The sequence below is a fragment of the Adiantum capillus-veneris genome, chromosome 23 (genome assembly GCF_014529385.1).
Source record: "Adiantum capillus-veneris isolate H3 chromosome 23, ASM1452938v2, whole genome shotgun sequence".
Taxonomy (NCBI): domain Eukaryota; kingdom Viridiplantae; phylum Streptophyta; class Polypodiopsida; order Polypodiales; family Pteridaceae; genus Adiantum; species Adiantum capillus-veneris.
In genome coordinates, this window is record NC_140953.1 from 145,483,893 (window position 1) to 145,505,082 (window position 21,190).

General features: G+C 46.8%; 1 protein-coding gene across 3 annotated transcripts in view; it reads left to right on the top strand.

Annotated features, from left to right (window-relative positions):
• The window catches only part of LOC147428763 (Metallo-hydrolase/oxidoreductase superfamily protein), a 128,716-nt gene extending 108,832 nt beyond the window's left edge, over positions 1-19,884 (top strand). For 2 of the 3 annotated variants that reach the window (XM_086497725.1, XM_086497727.1), the window contains 5 exons: positions 3,111-3,184; positions 18,883-18,928; positions 19,015-19,124; positions 19,184-19,358; positions 19,469-19,884. In XM_086497725.1, the coding sequence (XP_086353851.1) occupies positions 3,111-3,184; positions 18,883-18,928; positions 19,015-19,124; positions 19,184-19,358; positions 19,469-19,657 (594 nt within the window). In that variant the 3' untranslated portion in view covers positions 19,658-19,884. The remainder of the gene's footprint in view (positions 1-3,110; positions 3,185-18,882; positions 18,929-19,014; positions 19,125-19,183; positions 19,359-19,468) is intronic. The other variant, XM_086497726.1, reaches the window with a different exon arrangement.
• The last annotated feature ends 1,306 nt before the right edge of the window (positions 19,885-21,190 follow it).

The following is a 21,190-nucleotide window of genomic DNA, read 5'->3' on the forward strand; positions in this document are numbered from 1 at the left end:
CGGATTGCTTTCCGACGCCTTGTGCGACAGAAGAAGCGAGCTTACCTAGCCCAAATGGAGCGAGACTTGTATCAGATGTTCTTGAGTAGGGAATCAGGAGAGGCATGGCGTCTCTTCCATGAGCACTCCCCTCCCCCAATGATTACTTCACCTGAGGTGTGGGGCCAATATGCGACATCATTATATACGGTTCCTGGACAGGAACCCCTTCCAAACCCTACCAAGCCTTGCCCAACTACGAGCACTTTCTTTACACCTGAGATGGTACAAAGGGCCATCGACATAATGAAGACCGGGAAGGCATATGATCATGACGGGCTAGTATTGGAGCACTTTATACATGCCAGGGATATGCTGATGGAGGTTCTCGCAGTGTTGTTCAATCGTGCCATGTGTGAGGGATTACCTGAGACTTGGAGATTGTCTAATATTGTGCCCATCTTCAAGGCTGGTGACCCTACAGAGCCTGGGAACTACCGCACTATCATGGTTGGACACACATTGGCACGGTTGTATGCATCCATCCTGGAGCAACACTTGAGTAATTGGGCAGAGGGCGAGGGGGTACGAGCAAAGGGTCAAGCCGGCTTCAGGAGGGGTTTCTCCACTCTTGATCATATTCTGACACTTAGAGCCATCATTGAGGAGGGCAGAGCACATGGGAGACGAATATATTGTAGCTTTGTGGACTTTCGTAAAGCATTTGACATGGTGCCAAGAGCTCGATTGATGCGCAGACTACAGGAGATGGGGGTGCCCATAGAGGTGATTTGGGGGATTATGGCTTTGTACAGATCAGTGATGGGACGGGTACGCACTCCGGAAGGGGTATCTGATTTAGTTCACTCTACCATTGGAGTGAAACAGGGATGCCCATTGTCTCCTACTCTATTTGGTATGTATGTTGATGAGGTGTCTGATTACATCGATAGAGAGGGTGACAAAGGTGCACAGCTTGCAGGGACGTGGATCCCATTGTTGCTATATGCTGATGATATTGTGCTGATATCTGACTCACCAGAAGGTATGCAACGATAGTTGGATGCACTACGCAATTTTGCAGAGGATAGTGGATTGTGTGTAAACCTAGGTAAAACCAAGGTTATGGTGTTTAACACCACACCGCAATGGGTCAGGAGATCAGTACCCACTTTCAAATATGGTCAGGAGATTGTGGAGTATACAGATGCATACACTTACTTGGGGGTAGTCTTTACTGGGCCGAGATTTTCCTTGAGAAGAGCAGCAGAGACTAGACTAACTAGAGCTGGTGCGGCTCTGGGAGGAATGGAGAGGATGTGTTCACAGGTTCAGTTCCAAGAACCTAGGACAAAGTTATGGCTCTTGGGGAGAGAGAGAGAGAGAGAGAGAGAGAGAGAGAGAGAGAGAGAGTCGACACGAAATGGAGGAGTTCCATCCCCAAATGCACTGGCCCCAGAGATCGGCGCCCCTTTAGGTATTTCTTTATTATTGCTTCGCAAAGGCACAACTCCTGGAGGGTTCAGCTCTCCAAGACTTTGTTCAAATGCTCTCTCAAGAGTGGCCTCATGACACTTATAAACAGTACAAGGGTTGCCAAAAGCAAAGCCCCAAAAGTGCTCATTCGAAGCACTTCCAACCAAAAGCATCTGCTCTCCTAAAAGGATGGCGCAAATCAGCTAGTGCAAATTGTGAAAATCCACACACATTGCCATGTGGCAGCAGCCAGTGCAAATCACGGAATTCAGCCAGCTCTTATGCGTTCTGGTCTTTTAGGGTTTAGGCCCCTTGGCCGGTGTCCATAAGTTGGTACGGTTAGGTTTTTTAAAACCCTAACCCCCCAAGCCCCTCAGCCACATCTTTTGGCTCCATCAGTTCTTCGAACTCCTTGTCATCTCAGTCAATTCCTCAAGTTGGGCACGCCACGTCAACAACTTGTGACATTGCTTCTCTTCTCCTAGCTCTCTTTGCCTTTGATCTTCTAGACCTAATGAAACCTCGTCTCTTCTGAGGCAGTGTCAGTTGTATCTGCTCTGGAGGCTCTATCCTCCTTGTGCATCCAACTACCATATGACCCGCTTTGCCACATACAAAATTATTCGATGATAAACTGATGAAAAAAACTCTCTGCTGTGTCTCTCCTTCTCCATGTATGGTAGGAGAGATTAATTTAGGAGGATTCTTCAAGAGAGGGGTGAAAAATCAATATAAGGGTACGGGGGTGTATACACCATTGGACAATGCATCACTCTTCCAACATGAAAATGAAAAAAGCGACACTAGAAAAACAAAAGAAAATACGGAAGACTTTCTATTGTTGCTACTCCCTTCCTTCTAACAAGTTTTGAAGTACCAGTGTTTCTGTGTAGAGGGGCGTCCTGACTCCTTAAGAGCTATGTGATCATATTTGCATTCAAACTGGAGGCAATTGCAATAGCTTGAGTAAGAATTTTTCTGCAGTAGTGGTGCAAGCATGACATTGAGGTGTGCAATGGTCTGTAAAAGGACTACTTGTAATGAAGCAATTGTACCCCTGTAGAGTCACCACCCTGTATTAAGTGGGAAGGTAACTACATTGATTTAAGGGAAAGTTACCAAAATACCCTTGGACTTTGTGGAAATTCCCATTATACCCCTCATATTTGGCCAAAAATTCCCAAAATGTTCCTCATAATCTCTTTAACATCTCCAAAGGTGATTTTTTTTTGCAGATCTTCATGGGAAGATTGGTTCTCCCTCAATTGAAGATGATAGAGTTAGGATTTAAGATGGTATTTTGGGCTCTCAGGATGAAATTGTTCATTATTTTATACGTAGATACCTCTATTTGTGAGCTCACAAGTGGATAGTTTTATCTAAGCCACTTAAAAGATAGATCTCTATTGTCAAATTATTAGACTTCGCAAAAGATTATGGTAATCCATCCAAAAATGATACAAGGGTATATTTGAATTAATTTGAGGGGTATCTTGGGAATTTCCTTAAATTTCAGGGGTATTTTGGTAATTTTCCCTTGATTAAATACACTTGGCTAGAGACGTTTGTTGAAAAAGGTCAAACTTTTAAACATTGTTTATTTGAATAGCTTGGTGCTTGGCATGATGAAGAGCTCTTATTTTCTTTTGCCACAGGGTCATACAGATGGACACATGGCCTTACTCCACGTGCCAAGCCACACCCTTATAGTGGGAGATCATTGTGTTGGGTAATCGAGAGCTTATGTTTTCCTTTGGTTGCAGGATAATAATCTAGTTTTGATTTCCTTGATAGTCTTCTTTTGGTGGTCCTTGTGGGCGATTGTTGACAAAGTTTCTCAACGATGCCATGCCTGTGTTTTACCCTTTTAGTGAAAATTTTGCTGCATAGATCACATTAAGAAGGCATTTTATGCGTTTTTTGCCACATGATCTCTGTGAGATTTTTGTACAACCGTGCAAGAGCAAGCTTCTTGCCTTATAATAATTATGCTGAAATACAATGAACTGAATACAAAAGCAACCAATCAACCAGAGGGGGCGAATTGGGGCTGACCTTAGAGCTTTTATATATGTGAAATATCACCCTTAGAGATGCTTGCATGTGGCCTTGAGATGTTGCATTGTGTTATTCAGCTCAATCCAGAAAGCTGATAGTGTTGAGAGGGGTTGTAAGACTGCCCTGCTTTTGTGAAGATGTAACATCTGTGCATCTGAACAATGAGCTACTGTGTAAAGAAATGCAAGTAGAGCTAAACAAGGGCATGGCTGAGGAGAACCATATGAAAGAAAGCTTTTCCACGGTGGAGAGCTCGCTGCTGCTGAAAATCCCCCCCTCTCTCCCGTCGCCTCATCATCCACCCCCCCCCCCCCCCCCCCCCCCCCCCCCCCCCTGCACAGCGCGCTGACCCTCAGCGTGCCCCCCTCCACCCCTGCTGTGCAGTGCGCTGAAAACAGCTGGCTGCCCCGCCTTGCCTGCTATCTCCCCGCCCCATCACGCTGCCCCCGCCGCTGCCCTCTTCCCAGATAGCCCGCAGCCAACTGCCCGCTGTCCATCCCGCCCGTCCACCCCTTCCCGCTGTCCGCCCCTCGCCTGCATTTTGCCTTTAGCCCTCTCTCTCTCCCTTCTTGCTTGACGGGCTTCGCCAGCACCATCGACATGCTCAGTCCAGCAGGATTCCCCCCTTTCGTCGATGTTCCTCCGCTTCTTCTTCACAGCAGCAGACACGGATGGCGGCTCATGCTCCACTGCAGAGGGACTCCACTGAAGCCCCCTCGTCCAACCCCGCTGAGCCCACCATTCGACTTGCTCTCTCACCGACAGGGCAAGTGAGCCTAGCCGCAGAGGAAAGCGCTTGCAGGCAACTTCTGTCCTCTGCAAGATTCTCGGCACCAAAGCTAGCAGAGGAGAGCTGCTTGACCTTCCTCAGGCCCACCTTCTTGCAGAGGTTGGCAAGATCTTGGACGTTCAGATCCTCGGACGAGGCTACTATCAGATCGAGTTTCAGACCTCCGAGATGGCGTCCAAGATCATCGCCATGAGTCCTTTGACCATTCGAGCAGTTCGAGCCCACTTTCGACAGTGGAGACATGGTTTTGACCTTGCTTCAAATGTGTTGGTAGAGGAGGCAAACATTCCCATCTCCGTCTGCTTTCCTGGTTTGCGGAGGGGAGTACCTATCACTTTTGTCCAAGATAGGCTCAGCGATTGGGACTGTCTTGGAGACACCTCGCACGGAAGCCTTGGTAGCTGCCAAGGCGGCCGGCATTCCCTCATTTCGCGTTCTGGTTAGGGATACTCACACTCTCCCGAAGGTCATCCTCCTTCCTCGGGTGAGTGGGGGTTGGTTTAGACAGCGCGTGAAGTATTCGGGCCTCCCGAACCAGTGCTTCATTTGTCGACAGATGGGACATCTTGCGAAGGCCTGTCCACGGAGGAGGCCCCGACCTACACCACAGACTCAGCCCCAGGCTGCAAGGGCTGGCCAGCAGCCACAGGGAGTGACACAGAGCACACATGCAGAGCCACCCTTCGAGCCCGGGGCTCTAGCGGAGGAGGGATGGCAGCAGGTTCCTGGTCGACGTCGACAGGGACCACAACGACAGCCTGGCACCCAGAGTGGTCCTCAGGTGCCCTTCCAACAGCAATGGGTTCCCACGGGGAACTGATTCGGTCCTCTTGAGCATGACGAGGTCCCTGCTCTAGCCCCCACCTCAGCTTCACCTCGACAGCCCCTCCTCCCCCCGAGTTCCCCGCCTCTTTTTCCCGCCGCCTCTCCCCCTCCCCACTCTACTTTTGCCGATCCCCCCCGCCCCTCTTCTCCCCTCCTCCCCCTGCTCCTTCAGCCCCCCTCCCGCTCCAGTTCCATAGTCGACTCAGGGTGCAGGGCCATCTCCAGCTGCTAGGAGATCTCTTGGCAGCGCCTTTGCCACGAGTCCCTTGGCGAGAGAGGGACAACCTTTCTTGCGACCCCCTTTACAGGTACAGACGTCTCCCTTTGCAGCAGTCCCCCGAGGTCTGACGAGCTTTGACATTCGGCGTCGATAGGACTTCTTTGCCTACGACTTTACACACTTTCTCGGCGACTCCTCTTCAGACCTTGAGGCAGCTTGCTTCAGGGTTCGTGTTCTGTTCCTTGCAGCCAGGGGGTTAGAGGCCTTGGACTCAACAGTTGGCTTCTCTTTTCCCCTTTGCGGCAGGGACCAGACTGAGTGGACCCTCGACTCAGTGTTGGAGTGGCTGCATACACAGACCCTAGAGTTCTCTCATCACATGGGAGACCTAGGAGTTACAAACATGCTTTTTACTCTGTGGCCATTGGCCAAGTTTGCGGTTACTCCTCCAGATGTAGCAATATGTAGACACATTATGATTCACTTCTTTGTTGATACTTAGTGCTCGCCATGCTATGTATACATAAGGACTCCTGGATAGAGGAGGTTGCTTTACGTACGGCTCGGGCTACTTGGGCTTGGGCCAGACACTCTCTGCAGTCACACCTATCTAGAAGATGCTCGGATGCGGATTACTCCCAATCCAACTCTAGCTTTGTGAGGCGCCCAGACAGCCTAGCCTTCTCTCGTTCGGACCGCAGAGTGGGAGGAGTGAATCTATCGCGGATAGATCGCTTCTACACTAGTGACCATTTCTGTGACTTGGATGGGACAGTTGGCATTTTGGCAGGGACTTCCTTCTCGGACCATGCACCAGTGATCCTCACAATGGCAGATAGACAGAGGAGGGGGAGCATGATGCTTCGCATCCCTGAGAGGGTCTTGCTAGACTCTGCACTCGGTGAGCGAGTAGAGGCTCTTTGGACAGAGAGCTTGGACATGCAGGATTCTCCTGCTGACAGAGTGGCCTCAGGACTAGCTCAGCTTAGTCGCTTTTTTCTCCAAGAGTCTTTGGCTCGCCTGGCTGCAGTGAGAGAGGAGGAGCAGCGTCTCAGACGGGGCGTTGCTTCCTTGCAGAGGATGCAGGAGCAGCATCCAGACAGTCCTTGGTTGGAGGAGCAGTTACAGCGGGCTCGCTAGGAGCTTGTTAGCACAGAGGAGCGGCGCCATGAGTTTGCTTTCCATCGATGGACATCTCAGTGGACACAGGTGGGTGACAGAGTGACTGGTACTTTCTTCGAGGCCGTGGGACCTCGACATACGCATGCCAAGGTCAGTCAGTTGAGGAGGCCCGACGGGTCAGTTGCTTCTGAGCCAGAGGACATGCGTGGAGTTGCTACTGACTTTTACCGTGAATTATTGTCTGCAGAGCCTCAGTCAGAGCGTCAAGATGCATGCAGGGAGCAGGTGTGGGCACAGATGCCTTGCCTTGTGACTGAGGAGATGCGTCAAAGGCTTGAGCTTCCACTTCAGCTTGAGGAGTTGCACACGGCTCTTAGTGCACTCCCCCGTGGTAGCTGTCTAGGTGAGGATGGCTTGACTCCCAGTTTTTTCTTGGAGTACTGGGACTTGCTTGGCCCAGATCTCTGTAGTGCTTTTCAGTACATTTTGCACACAGGAGAGATGCTCGACAGCATGACTGACGTTCTCATCTACCTCATTCCCAAGGAGGGTGGCTCCTTGGATGAGATTCGACAATGGCGCCCCATCACCATCCTCAACTCAGCCTACAAAATTCTTGCCAAGGCTCTGAGTTTGAGGATCCAGCCACTTCTAGAGAGCCTTATACATGGGACTCAGACAGGTTTTGTCAAGGAACCAGTATCCTTGACAACATCTTTACTTTTTGGGAGGCCTCTGCCCTAGTGCGGCTCCGTGGTGAGGATCTGGTGGTTCTTCTTCTCGATTTTGAGAAGGCTTACGACAGAGTTGACTGGGACTTTCTAGAGGGCACTCTACGTAGGATGGGCTTCTCGATTTTGAGAAGGCTTACGACAGAGTTGACTGGGACTTTCTAGAGGGCACTCTACGTAGGATAGGCTTCTTAGATGCTTGGATCAGAGGGGTGTCAGCTTTGTACAGACAGACACAAAGTCAAGTACTTTTGTCAAGAGGTAGAGGTGATCATTTCATGCCCACATGTTCGGTCAGACAAGGCTGTTCTCTTGCCCCTTTCCTCTTTCTGTTCTATGCTGAGGCGATGAGCAGGTTTTTGGTGTCGTAGCAGGTTGGTTTACGGGGCTTAGCACTTCCTATTCGCGGAGATGAGCTATTGGACGCTTAGTTTGTTGACGACTCAGCCTTGTACTTGGATGGCCAGGAGGCCAACCTTCACAATTGTGAGCAGGCTCTTGAGACCTGTTGTGCATCTGGCGCACTGATCAACTGGAGAAAACACTAACTGGGCTTTCTTGGTTGGTAGTGCTCCTGTACCCGATTGGATGTCAGGGGAGGGTTTCAGGTGATCCCCCCAGGGACAACAGTTCAGTACCTGGGCTGTCACGTTGGTTTAGACTTGTCTCCCGAGCAACAGATTGCTCCCCTCCTCCTGTCTATCAGGAGGAAGTTGCTACATTGGAGCTCCGCACGACTTTCTTTGGCTGGCAGAATTGTAGTGGCCAACCAGGTGTTGTTGGTTACTATGTGGTACATCACTTCTTGCTGGATCTTCTCAAGTTCTTGTATCAGCCAGGTAGAGAGGCTGATCAGGAACTTCCTTTGGTCAGGGCGTGACACTCAGACAGCCCGGGCCAATGTGGCTGGCAGGTCATCACTCTTCCTTGTTCACAGGGAGGGCTTGGGATCATAGACCCAGCACAGCAGAGCAGAGTCCTTCTTGGGAAGTTCATCGTCCGAGGACTTCTTCCAGGTGAGGAGCCCTGGAAGGAGTTCTTGCTGCAGGGGCTTCGTGCTAGGGTGCCTCAGGCAGGAGGCCCTTGGAAACCTTCGACTAGATGGATCTTCACACAGACGCGCAGAGTTGGCTTGAGCAGGAGACTGGAGGACCGCTTCGTTGTGGGTTTGCTTCGATCTTGGGAGCACTTGCGGCGAGGCTTGGAGCAGCGTCAACCTACTTGCACGGAGGAACGCCTTTGACAGCCCCTTGTTTGGAACCCCATGGTTAGCACTCAGAGAGGCCACGTGGTTGGTAGCCGGCCTCATGTTTCCTGGGGTCCCATGGCAGCGGGTCCAGCACGCTCTTTAGGTGACTGGCTACAGTTTTCAGGCTTGTCAGAGGAGCTGCAAGGCTTTCAGTTGCAGGGCATGAGAGGGGTGCAGAGCATGTGCCTGGACATCTCAGAGGCAGTACCAGTTGAGTGGCTCACACCTCTCGAGTCAGCAGCACCCAGATGGATGGGAGCCTTCATGCGACTGGAGGTTCTCATCTCAATACGGGCTTGTTCAGAGACTGTTCCATCCCTGTTTTTCGAGTTATAGGGTGAGGGACACTTACAGCGAGTTGTAGTAGAGGCCCCGCAGGTGGCTGAGTGATGTTTTCAGAGGATCCGAGTGGTGGGCATCTATGGGAGGACCTGTGTCATCGATCTTGACCCAACTGCTCTTGAGACTGGACATTGGAGACTGTGGGCTTGGGAATGCTGTCCACTAGCACGAGTACAGTGGGATCCTGGAGAGTGGCTATGGAGGGACCCTTTCTCTTCTACAGGCCACCCAGTTGTCCCTTTCTTTCAGTACACTGTTCGATTGGGACGTCACATTCTGGGAGAGGTCGTGGGACTCCAGGCAGTCGAGGCGAGTCACTTTGTTTCAGTGGCTAGTCGCACACAGAGCTACAGCAGTTGGGAGCTCGCTTGTGCATAGTGGTCTCTCGGCCACATGCGCAGCTTGTGACCATCTTGTGCAGAGTCAGCGCCACTGTCTTTGGGACTGTCCCTTGGCACAGCAAGTGTGGCTTGGTGTTCTTCGGCTGATGCCTACTCTCTCCACGGCTTGGCAGTACACTTGGGGGGTAGCTGCTTGTCCACTCTCACCGGCCCGGCACTACAGCTTGAGCTATCTTCCACCAGCAGGATGATAGTGATGTAGGGGGAGCGACCTACACTCCAGCCTGCCACAGAGCTTACTCCACAGGAGTGGTGCAGTGAGAGGAGTGCTGGGAGCTCATCAGTGGCTTGACACTCTGGTTCATCTGGCAGGCCCGTTGCTTCCGCATCTTTGAGGCTCGCCCTGTATCACCGGCAGAGACTGCTCGTGATATTTGGCTAGAGCTGATCCACACTCTCAGAGAACAACTTGAGAGACTTCAGGGCAGCTCCGACCGCATGAGGGAGCGCAGAGAGGCGTTCCTCCGACTTTGGCGTCCTGGCCTTTTTTCGCCATGGTCCAGGGTGTACTCAAATGGCACTACCGTCCACCTGTGTGGCTTTTCCCTCCTCCCATTTCTTGATTTAGTTTCATTGTACATATGCTGTTTTGTCATTGGGAGAGTCTCCCCATCATGGTTGTTGTAGCCCTCTCTCGGAGAGGTGGATGTAGCCCTATAGGCAGCTTCATTAACTAATAGAAGGATCTTTTTCTTGGGAAAAAAAAAGAACCATATGAAAGATAGGAATCAGCAGCATCTAAAGAGAAATTGGAGACCAACGGTAAGGAGCAAGGCACAGCCTCTGTGATGCTTGGACTCCAAGATGAATTAACGCAATGGAAGTCTCTTGTAGAGAAAGACATCAAGAATCTTGTTGAGGTAGCTAAACAGACTAAGGTCAATGTTGAGGAGAATGAAAAATACATTGAGGTGGTGAAGCGACAATTGATGATTTGTACTCGTCTCTCTCTCTCTCTCTCTCTCTCTCTCAGCTCATGATGTCGTGCCGTGGCACGCAGATAATGTGAAAATGTATTAAAAACTCACTTCTATGCCTTTTGGATTAGTGGGAAAAATTGCCATCATGTACATAGTGTGCTATGTGTGGGAACGGTTGCTGCTTTATGCATACTATAACGGGGAGTTATGGCCTTGGATGCAATGCTATAAGTGCTTTTCTAATGTAAATGATTCCTAATATGCTTTGGGAATGTTGATGGACCTAATGCAACGTGCTTGAGCACTCGTCTCATCTAAAAAGTTTGATGCAGGTGAAAATGTTTAGGAATAGTAGGTGGCATGCGTGACTGTGGGAATGTGCCCAGACTTCATAAACATCAACAAAATGAAGTTTAAAATGAAAATTGGGCTTTGGGGGATTTTCCCACAATTTTAGGAAATTTTCCAAGCTTATTTGGCATTTTTAATGTAAAAAACAGATAGTTTGGGTCAAAATTAACAAAAAAATGCACAAAAATGGGTTGAAAATGGCTCAAAATGCCACATTAACGATGGTGCAGTTTTTGCTAAAGCTGGGGGTGAGCTTACATGAAAAAATACTTGCACGTTTAGTGTACTAATCAATCATACATAGAGGGTTCTTCTATGGTGGTCTAGTGCAGTCCCGTCTTGCTTCCCTCCTGTTTTCGAGCGTGTGAGGCTCCTAATCAGAGTTTAATCTCCTCAAAAAGGTGAGTTAAACTGTGTGTGGAAGTCCTTAAGCTTCCATGGCTATGTGTTGATGGTGAATCGAAGGAATCCTCTATGGTTTTTGGCTTGGCAAATTGGCACTGTACTTGTGCTATTGGATCCAAGGCTACCTAGTTCGATGAAAGAAAATTGAGTTTTTTGTTGATCTTGTGTTTGTTTGAGAGAAGAGCTTCCATGGCTGGTTTGAGTATTTCTCTTTGTTTTTCTTCTTCAAATAAGTGTGTTTGTCATTTGTCAAGCTACGAACTCTCACAGCCAGAGGCCCGACACCTTCCCACTTGTTTCGCGAACTTCTTGATAACGGTCTCATCTCACAAGCTAAAGATTGAGGTTGGGCAGACAATACAGATGAATAGAGATCGAAGGACATGCAAGGTATGTGGAGGTGGGATGCAGAACAAGGAGCACTATGGATGCAAATGTCTAGCATATGAGAGCATACGAACCCAATATGTAGTCCTTTCCATAGGACCACCCACACCTTGTTGGAGTCTAGACACTAGAGACAGCTGGGTCTCCTCTTACTAGGGATTCATAGACATAGGAGACTTTCCTACACACACTAGTGGAGGGCAACAATCACAACTTAGGGACTTCTTTCAGAGAGTTTCCCCAGTTCCACCCACCGACACTCAGAGAAGGGCCACACTACAACAGGCAAAGATTGTTCGAGCTCATATACAACCCTAGGCACTAGGATACCAAGCACAAAGAGGACATCATAGGGCATCCGAGAGATCAAACCATGACATGAACAAACCAAACATAGGGAGATAGAGTGGGCCTTCTCAGACCCTGCCTCTATACTGCGGGGACTCTTCACTGTTCTACACATCTATGCATGCCGTACTACACCCTCTGTTTGGTACCGGATGGAGCTAACTAGCCCTTTGAATTTCATGGTTGTACTCCGCTATGCATATAGTTCCTCATCCATTAGAGTTAGAGCTCCATCCCCCTCATCCCTCACAGCCCTATGTCAGTCTGATTTGTTTTGTAGTAGGTTTATTTTCTGCAATTTTGTCCTGTTTTCTAGATACTCGTAGGACACACACATGTATATGTCTCATAGGTGGAATTTGGCCTCTAAAAGATGAATAAAGCTATGTGAGCGTGTGTGTGTGTTTTTTAGCAAAAGTGGGGCTTTGACCTTTTGCATTACTTAAAACTCGACCATAGGTTAATATACAACCGCATGAGACCTCAAATGATACAATAAATGAAATATCCATCTCTAGCGGTGCAGCGAAACCATGTGGTCCAATGCTAGTAACCAAATGATATTAGCTGTAAGAATCCTCCTGTAACAGCTCATAAACGCCATGGTACTGGAAACCCTATGGTGTGACTCCAAATGTAATCACTTTTGGCGAGTGATCGGACGGAAACACAGAGATAACTGCAATCTACACACTTAGTAACACTTAGTACTTCAAAACAACTTCAAAAGAGAAAGATAGAGAGAGAGAGAGAATCCACGCAAGACACGGAGTGGCAGGGTTCCACCCCTAGATGGCACTGGCCCCAAAGACTGACGCCCCTTTCGGTATTTCTTTATTCTTATGTTGCAAATGTACTTAGTTCGAGAGCTCTCCTTTGTAGAAAATCCAGAGAGAGAGCCCGTATTACATATTTAAAGGCCCTTGGCCTCAAACTCAAAAGCTGCCCCTTTTGATATTTCTTTATTCTTATGTTGCAAAGGTACTTAGTTCGAGAGCTCTCCTTTGTAGAAAATCCAGAGAGAGCCCGTATTACATATTTAAAGGCCCTTGGCCTCAAACTCAAAAGCTGATCATGAAAAGCATCAAGTCTTGAAAGAATCTGGTCAAAATTAAGGGCCCATAGGGCTGGTCCGTACGTGTTGCCATGTCACCAGTCGAGCGCAAATCGTGGGCATCCATACATCTGCCATGTCATCAGCCTTTTACACAGTTTTTTTTTAGTTTTTTTAGTTTTTTTTGTGTATGTCCCCTTTAATAATTTAGGCCCCTCGGCAAACTTTATAAGTTGTTGGGGTTAGGAATTTTATTCCTAACCCAATTTATAATTTGGGCCACTCGTTGAGACTTCAGAAGTTTGGGATTTCTTATGTTCCTTCTTCTTCTTCTTCTTCTTGGGTTTAGGCCCCCGGTCGGAACCTGCAAAACTCAGCGGTTAGACCAAGACCCGAAGGTCACTTAACTGTTCCTAGTGCCACACACAGGTTCAAATACCACGTAGAGAAACTGTCACGACACAGAGGATTCTGGCTTTGACATAGAGATTGGCATGGACCACCTTTCTAGGGAGAGTGAATTTGTGACTGGCCATACAGATGCATTGATGATTAGATGTGTTCATCACCTCGACACAAAAACCCTAGCCCTAAAACCGGTTACATATTGCCTTCTAAAATCAAAGCAATCATCCTCGATTGCACGAAAAGTAAAAGAGGAACAACTTGCATTCATACATAAGACAAATATGCGTACTGGTGCAATGATGACATTTATGCATAAGCGAAATAATTTTTCGATTGGCCAAAAACATCAATAATGAATCGGTCAATAATGGTCCAGATGCCATTACAACCAGACAATGTAGTGGCAAGTCGAAAATGAAGTCCATTGCAATACTTTCCCATGGCTGAGTAGGAATGGGGAGAGGATGTAACAATCTAAAGGCTATCTGATGGTTGTACTTGACTTTTTGGCAGGTGAGGCATTCAAAAACATACTTCTCAACATCTTTGAGGAGAGCAGGCCAATAAAGGAAGTCGTCAATAGTGAGGTTTGTGGGGTGAATACCGCGATGCCCTGCCTATAGTGGGGCATGAGATTCGAACAAGATCTTGGGTTGAAGAGCACGCGCAATGCAAAGCTTTCCATGGTATAGAAGATATCCATCCTTCACTTTGTAGCTTGGGACAGAGAATCCAGACATAAGTCTTTCAAAGGTATGGGCAAATTGGGGACCCGTGGAATACAAATTCTTTAGGGCATCAAGCTCTGCGAGCAACGATATTAACGGAAGCGGCATAGGGTCATCGTGAAAGTGCATCTACTACTTTGTTATTTTTGCCTTCGACAAAGTTGATATGAAGTGGAAGAGTGATAAGAAATTTGCCCATCTCATTTGCTTCTCGGAGATCTCGGTTAGATCCATAAAATAATGGAGGCTCTGATGGTTTGTTTCCACAACAAATTCTGTTCCAATGAGGTAATGCTTCCAAGATACTAGGGCATGCAAAACAACAAGTAATTCCTTCTTATAGATGTTATCGGACCGCTCCTCAGTTCGGAGGCGACGACTCTTGTAGGGAACAACATGCCCATCTTGTTCAAGTACTGCTCCCAAACTAGTACTACAGGCGTCGCATTTTACTACGAAAGATTTCTGTAAATCTGGAAGACCAATACGGGATCAGTGCGGAGTTTGTCCTTCAATGTGTCGAAAGCCGTAATTTCCGTAGGAGTGTATGTGAAGATAGCTCTTTTCTTGGTTCAGTCAAGCAGGGGTGTGGCAAAGTGTGCAATAAATTGCTGATAATAAGAGGCAAGGTGCAAGAAACTGCGAACGTCATGAATGGAGGTGAGGTGGGACCATTCAAACTCCTTTTGCTGATATGATGTGTCTGAGGTAGTGGATCTGCGCCTTTACTTTCTCAAGATCCATTCGAACTCCTTCTGCCGATATGATGTGTCGAGGTAGTGGATCTGCGTGTTAAAGAAATCACTTTTCTTCCCGTTGATAATCGGTTGCGGAGTTCTTCAAATACCATAGCGAGATGTCTGCGATGGCTGTCCTCATTCTTGGAGAAGATAATCGCCGAAGAAAGTGCCAACAAAATCACGGTGCTTCCTGAAAATACGCTTTATGATGCGATTGAAGGTGGTGGGGGCATTTGTGAATCCAAAAAGCATGACCAAAAATTCGTAGAGCTCGAAAGTGATATAGAAAGGTGTCTTTGGTACGCATTGGTTGGCTTGATGCAAATCTGATTGTAGCTACTCTTCATATCTATACAATTGAAGTAAGATGATCCCTAAAGTTGATCAAAATATCATTGATGCATGGAATATAGAAACGGGTTTTAATGGTGAGCTTGTTCAAGGCACGGTAATCAATACACATGCGCCAAGAACCATCCTTTGTCTGTACTACGAGAATTGGGGAACAAAGGGCGAAGAGCTTGGTTGAACATATCCCTTGTTCAATAACTTAGTGATCTGGCTGAAAATTTCATCTTGTTGTGCTTTACTATGGCCGTAAGGTGCGCGAGTGGGAGGGCCAGACTCAGGAAGAAGTGAAATTTCATGATCTTCAGGGTGTACTGAGGGCAATACCCCAGGCGGGGGTTCTTAAAAACAATCAGGGTAATGCTGTAAGAAGTGTAAATGACTTTGATCTTGAGAGGATAAAGAAACAAATTCATGAGTAGAGTTAGAGTTTGCATAGATCATGTAAGTAAAAAGAGGTCTCTTGATTAATTTCTTGATAGAACAAGCAGATACTATGGGTACATACTCGCCCCAAAATTTTACATCCAGTTTTATTTGTCTGTCTCTATGGGTGAAGAGAACCTCTCGATCGCGAGCACGAAGGAGGGCATCATACTTGTGGAACCAGGGCGTCCCTAACAAAACAGTTTTATTTGTCTATCTCTATGGGTGAAGAGAATCTCTCGATTGTGAGCACGAAGGAGAGCATCATACTTGTGGAACCAAGGCATCCCTAACAAAACATCACAACCCGATAAGTCCATGATAAACATGTTGGGTATTCAAGCCCAGGTTCAGCTCGCATGTCATGCCCATGGGAATATGGCTTTGTGGCATGCAGATAACATTAGTGCAAAGTGGAGTTTGCATGGTAAGTCTCTACATATATATGTAAGGTTTTATGGTAATACAACATAGCGTGTCCTTTTGTTGTTTTTACTGTACCAAATTCTCTCTCTCTCTCTCTCTCTCTCTCTCTCTCTCTCTCTCTCTCTCTCTCTCTCTCTCTCTCTCTCTCTCTCTCTCTCTCTCTCTCTCGTTCTGCTGAATCTGCTGTATCTCGCCATGAACCCCCATCGACTGCATCCTCCATAGACCTGCAACCTATCAAAAGAAATCCTTGGACGTGGACTCAGAGAGAGCCCACCAGAGGTGTCGTTGAACCATAAGTGCCGTTCACTATCTGGGCTTCAATTGATTTTCCCTTCGCGTATTTATCAATGCCAAGGTGGACGGCCATGTCGGTGGAAATGAAGTTTTGGTTGATCCAGGGTCGAAGAAAATAAGTCCGTCTTTGTCTCGAACTCGTCCCCATGCTCTGCAAGGTTCCCCGGATGGATCGTGTCCAGGCTCTTTGAGGAGATCTGGAATCAATCCTACTGAAGGGCGAGGCCTCTTGTTGTTGTTCCATCTGTTGAGGAGTTAGTTGAAACGGTGGTCTGGGGTGTGGGAAGTGGGAAGAGCCTGAAGGAGGTTGTTGTTGAGTGGAAGACGTGTTACTGCGGGAAGTGGCATTCTGTGATGGTCGTGTAGTTTGGAAGACTAATTCCTTTCTCATGATGTGATAATCAACTTTGGCATGGGACATTAATTGCCTCATATTGGAGACCACTTTGCCTATGTAGTAATCCTTCAATGGAAAAGGCAAGCCCATTGTGTACTTCTCAATGTGTTATGCAAAAGTGATGTCTTTGAAAGTAGATACCAGTAGATATGCGTCTCAAAATCTTTGGTGATAAGTTGCGAGAGTGTCGGATGGATACGCCCGACCAAGTTGCAAGTATGTCGACTTCAAATGTATCATCAAGAAAACTCGGATAGAAAGCCAGTTTAAAATCAACCCAAGTTTTAGGACTCTCAAGCTTCTTCATGAGGGCAGCCTACCATGTCAAAGCAGTATTTTCAAGGAAAGAGGTGACTCTAAAAAACTTGGATTCTTCCGTGAAATTCCCATGCTAAACATGACGTCAAACTGTTGGAGGAGTTTGAGGGCTTTATGAGAATCTTGCATGCCGGAGAAGGTGAAAAATTTTACTGTGGCTCCACCATCCTTGAATGGTATTGGCCCGGATTCCGCCGTCGGGGGATGTGGAGTAATAGTAATAATGATGGTGCTACCCATCCGTAGTGTAAGCAACCGGAGGGGGAGCAGTCGGTGGTGGGGCCGGAGTGGAGGGTGGGGTAGTTAAGGGTAACGGAGGTGAAGAATCCGTTACCGCACGAGAATGTTCTCCTGAGGCCATTTGTTTGAAGATGCCCCCCGAAAATTGAGAGACATCCCTGTAACTCTGATGTGAGGAGGCCACGTTAGAATTTGGAGGGAGTGAAACATGGATATGAGGGGGTGGTTGCGGTACAACGGGCGCAATAGGAGGCTTCAAAGATCCCAAGTAGATATACGAGGCCTCCAAGTCAATTCAATCATCGATTGGATTCCGTTTTTGTTGCTATGCTAGCTGCACCAATTGTCGTAGAACATACTGAGCGTGTGTCTCTTCTGGTTGCCTTTGTGTGGAAGGATTGTGCGGGTTCCTGCCTTCTACAGTGTGATCTCCGGGGCCTCCATCCATGTTGATAGGATCGTGCTTCAGTTTGCTAAGGGCAAGAAAGTAGAGATATCATTGTAATCACTTCCGGCGAGCGTGATTGGACGGAAACACGGTGATACCTGCAATCTACATACTTAGCAACACTTTTAGTACTTCAAAATAACTTCAAAAGAGAAAGAGAGAGAGAGAATCCACGCGAGACATGGAGTGGCAGAGTTGCACCCTTAGATGGCACTGGCCTTAAAGAGCGGCGCTCCTTTTGGTTTTCCTTAGGTACAAAGTTTGGCAGCTCTCCTTTGTTCTTTATGTAGAAAATCTCGAGAGAGCCCGTATTACATATTTTAAGGCCTTTGGCCTCAAATTCAAAAGCTGATCATGAAAAGCATCATGTCTTGAAAGCATCTGGTCAAAAACGCCCATAGGGCTGGTCCGTACCTATTGCCACGTCATCAGTGGAGCACAAAGCACGGGCGTCCTTACAACTGCCACATCATCAGCCTTTTGCAAAGGTTTGTGTGTGTGTGTGTGTGTGTGTGTGTGTGTGTGTGTGTCTGTGTCCTTTAATGATTTGGGCCCCTTGGCAAACTTTATAAGTTGTTGGGGGTTAGGAATATGAATCCTAACCCAATTTATAATTTGGTCCACTCGTTAAGACTTCAAAAGTTTGGGATTTCTTATGTTCCTTCTTCGTTAGACCAAGACCCGAAGGTCGCTCGGATGTCCCAGTGCCACACACAGGTGCAAATACCACTCAAAGAAACTGTCACAGCTCAGAGGATTTTGGCTTTGACATAGAGATTAGCATGGACCACCTTCTAGGGAGAGTGAATTTCTGAAAGGCAGATGGATGCGTTGATCAGATGCGCTTATGACCTCGACATAGAAACCCTAACCCTAAAACCCGTCACACCAAAATCATCTGCATCCACTCCATCATCTCTCTATGGGGAATTCCAAAGTAGGATTCAGATCTCTTGCACAACCAAATTGAATGAGAGGGAGGAATCCATTTGTTCTCCATGGACTACTACAAAGGCCAAGGGAAGGTACTAAGATGAAGATCTCTTTGACCAGCTTTGCCAAGGCATATAACATACAGTCTCCTCCGTCCAGGAGAACTCATGTGGCGTCTGCAGTCTGAATTTAATCATAGAGGCTCTCTCTGGACCAAGGCGTCTTTTGTGCATAGTTGTGTATATAATGAGATGTTTTTTGTCAAGACAAGAGAGCATGAATCAAGCTTTCATTAGAGTAGTGGTTGGAAAAGCACTCGCCCTATGTTTGATGTTGAAGGTTCAGTGCTCTTGTCAAAGGCTGCTTCTTGACTCCTGGAGCTGGTTTGACATTCAAAGTCTTTTGCAGCTGCTAAAGAATGTTACAAGAGAATATCTCTCTCTCAACTGTCTCGCAGTTGACTTTTTTTCTTGCTTCTGTTTACTGAATTGATGACCTCAATATTTTTGTTGTAGACAAGGAAGTTCGCGACTTGATGCTGCTGGTGGTGGAAATATGCAGGCAAGAATCAAAGCCGCCACAAAGTGGCTGCTGTTGTTGACGTTTCTTCACGAATTTGTCACTGAACAGGAATAAGTTTTCTTCAGGATTATCTTTCAACAACCAGAAACTTCATAGGATTGGCTCCCCGTGTGATTGTACCCATGCACGGTCAAATAAATCTTTGGCCCCTACAAATGCTAAGGGGTTACATAAGGTACGACTCAGCCTGGAATCCTGCTGCCAAGCCACAGCTAAGAGTGTCAATCTTCTCAGGTATCGGGAAGCACGAGAGGCAAAGATTCTGAGTTCTATTAACCAGGGAGCTCGCACGGCGTTCCAAGTAGTTTCTCAAGCTTACTCTGATACCCCTCCTGCCTTGTGGATAGCTGCCCTTTCCAATGCAAAGCTCCATGTGGACCATTTGAATCAGCTTCAACAACTGCCACTGGTAACTGCTTGTGAGCTAAGTTTTTTTTTTCAGCCATTTGTGATGACAATCTGAAATGTTTGCCTTGGTATATTTGCATGCACATGGGTGGGTGGGTGTCTGGGTAGCAGGATTTCTCAAAGGCCTTATTCCAAAAAAGCTGTGGAGTGGGATTTTTCTTGCGCTGCTTGAGCTATTCTTCCTTCAGAATGCTGAAGGCTGTGCCTCAAAGCCACCATGGTGTCTGGAAAGTGCCAATAGCTATTGCAGTGCTTGGATGTGTGGTTTTTGTGGATAAGATGATTTGCCACAAATCCTAGTTTACACAATATATAGACATAACTAATCCAATTTGTAAATAACTATATTTCAAGCAATGGTTAATCCTTGTAATGTGAGTAGGTATGGGATACTTCTCAAAAAGATGCGAAATCACTCTTGGTCTCTTTTCTAGGACCATGGCAGCAAGTTGTTTCATGCCAGGATATGGGAGTCAATAAAATGAAACAACACCCTATTTATATGGTATTCACAACAAATGAATTTCTCATGCTCTTACAACAAATTCTCTACCTCCTCTAGTTGTCAAGAGTTGTGGATGCTCCTTTTTTTTTGTAAGGTGGAAAATGATGTCGATAATCATTGTGCTTAGCATTCACCTTGGGAGCAAGCACTCAAGGGACAATGTTTTGGTGCTGGGAAACAATGTGAAACTTCTAGCTAAGTCAGTGATTATTTTAAATAAAGGGAGAGATTTTACAAAAGCTAGCCCAATATTGTTTTGTTAAGCAAACCACTTTTGTTAAGGCAATGGATCATAGACAAAAATGAATCCTAATACTGTCGCGTGCATTAGCGATGATAGGCTTAGCCAGTTGGCCATAAGCAAACAAAGGGAAGCGCTTGCTCGATCAAGTCATCAGACCCACCAAGTCTTTTCAACTTAGTTAATTGAAAGCTTGGAGTCCACCCATACCCCATGTTTAGACTCACACAATTATCCTCTAATTTAGTCAAAAAATCCAATGGACTCTCTAAAAACTACTTTATTTTGAATGGGGTGGGCTCCCACACACAAAGTGAGTGCACATGCGCGTGCACACACACACAAGTGCATATATAACCAGCATTTAACCCAGTACAAAAAAATTGACTTTTCTCTGGGATACCTATAAACCATGATCAAACCACCTAGGCGAACTCTGACCATCATATTGATCGGCTTTAAAAGAACGGGAACCCTCCTCCTTTTCTTTCCCCCTATGGGGTAGCCACCCATAATACAATGTTGGATGATCGTGGCATTTATGCCTCTTGATATTTACCCTCTCTCTCTCTCTCTCTCTTTTGTCCCTTGTCCCTATTGTAGCTCATCGTGCTCTCAAGGCTACCTGGCGCTAAGTCTTACTCTCTCTCCCTCGCAACCCCCACTACCCAAGCAGGGGCGGCCATAGTAGCTTCTTGGAAACCTGCAACCACCAAGTATTGTGATCATGGGACTTTCTACCACCTTGGGCAAGATTGAAGAGTTGAACCTTATAAAAGGTGAGGATTCTATCCTTTCTTGGATTTTTTTTGACTTAAAGCTAATGTTTGTCCATGATTACACTAGTAGGAAGATTACACTTGCTCCTACTACTGGGAAAGTACTTTTTTATTGGATCACTATCATTGTATACTTGAATGAGGCTTCTCATAAGCCATGTACAAAGATATTTCTGAGATTGATTTGTTTTTGTACTAATTATTGTCTTTTCTCTAAAGCCAATTGTCTTTTGAATGTTAAAGTTCATTTATGTCTTATTATTCGAGTAAAAATAGCTACACAGACAGAGACACTGACACACACACAC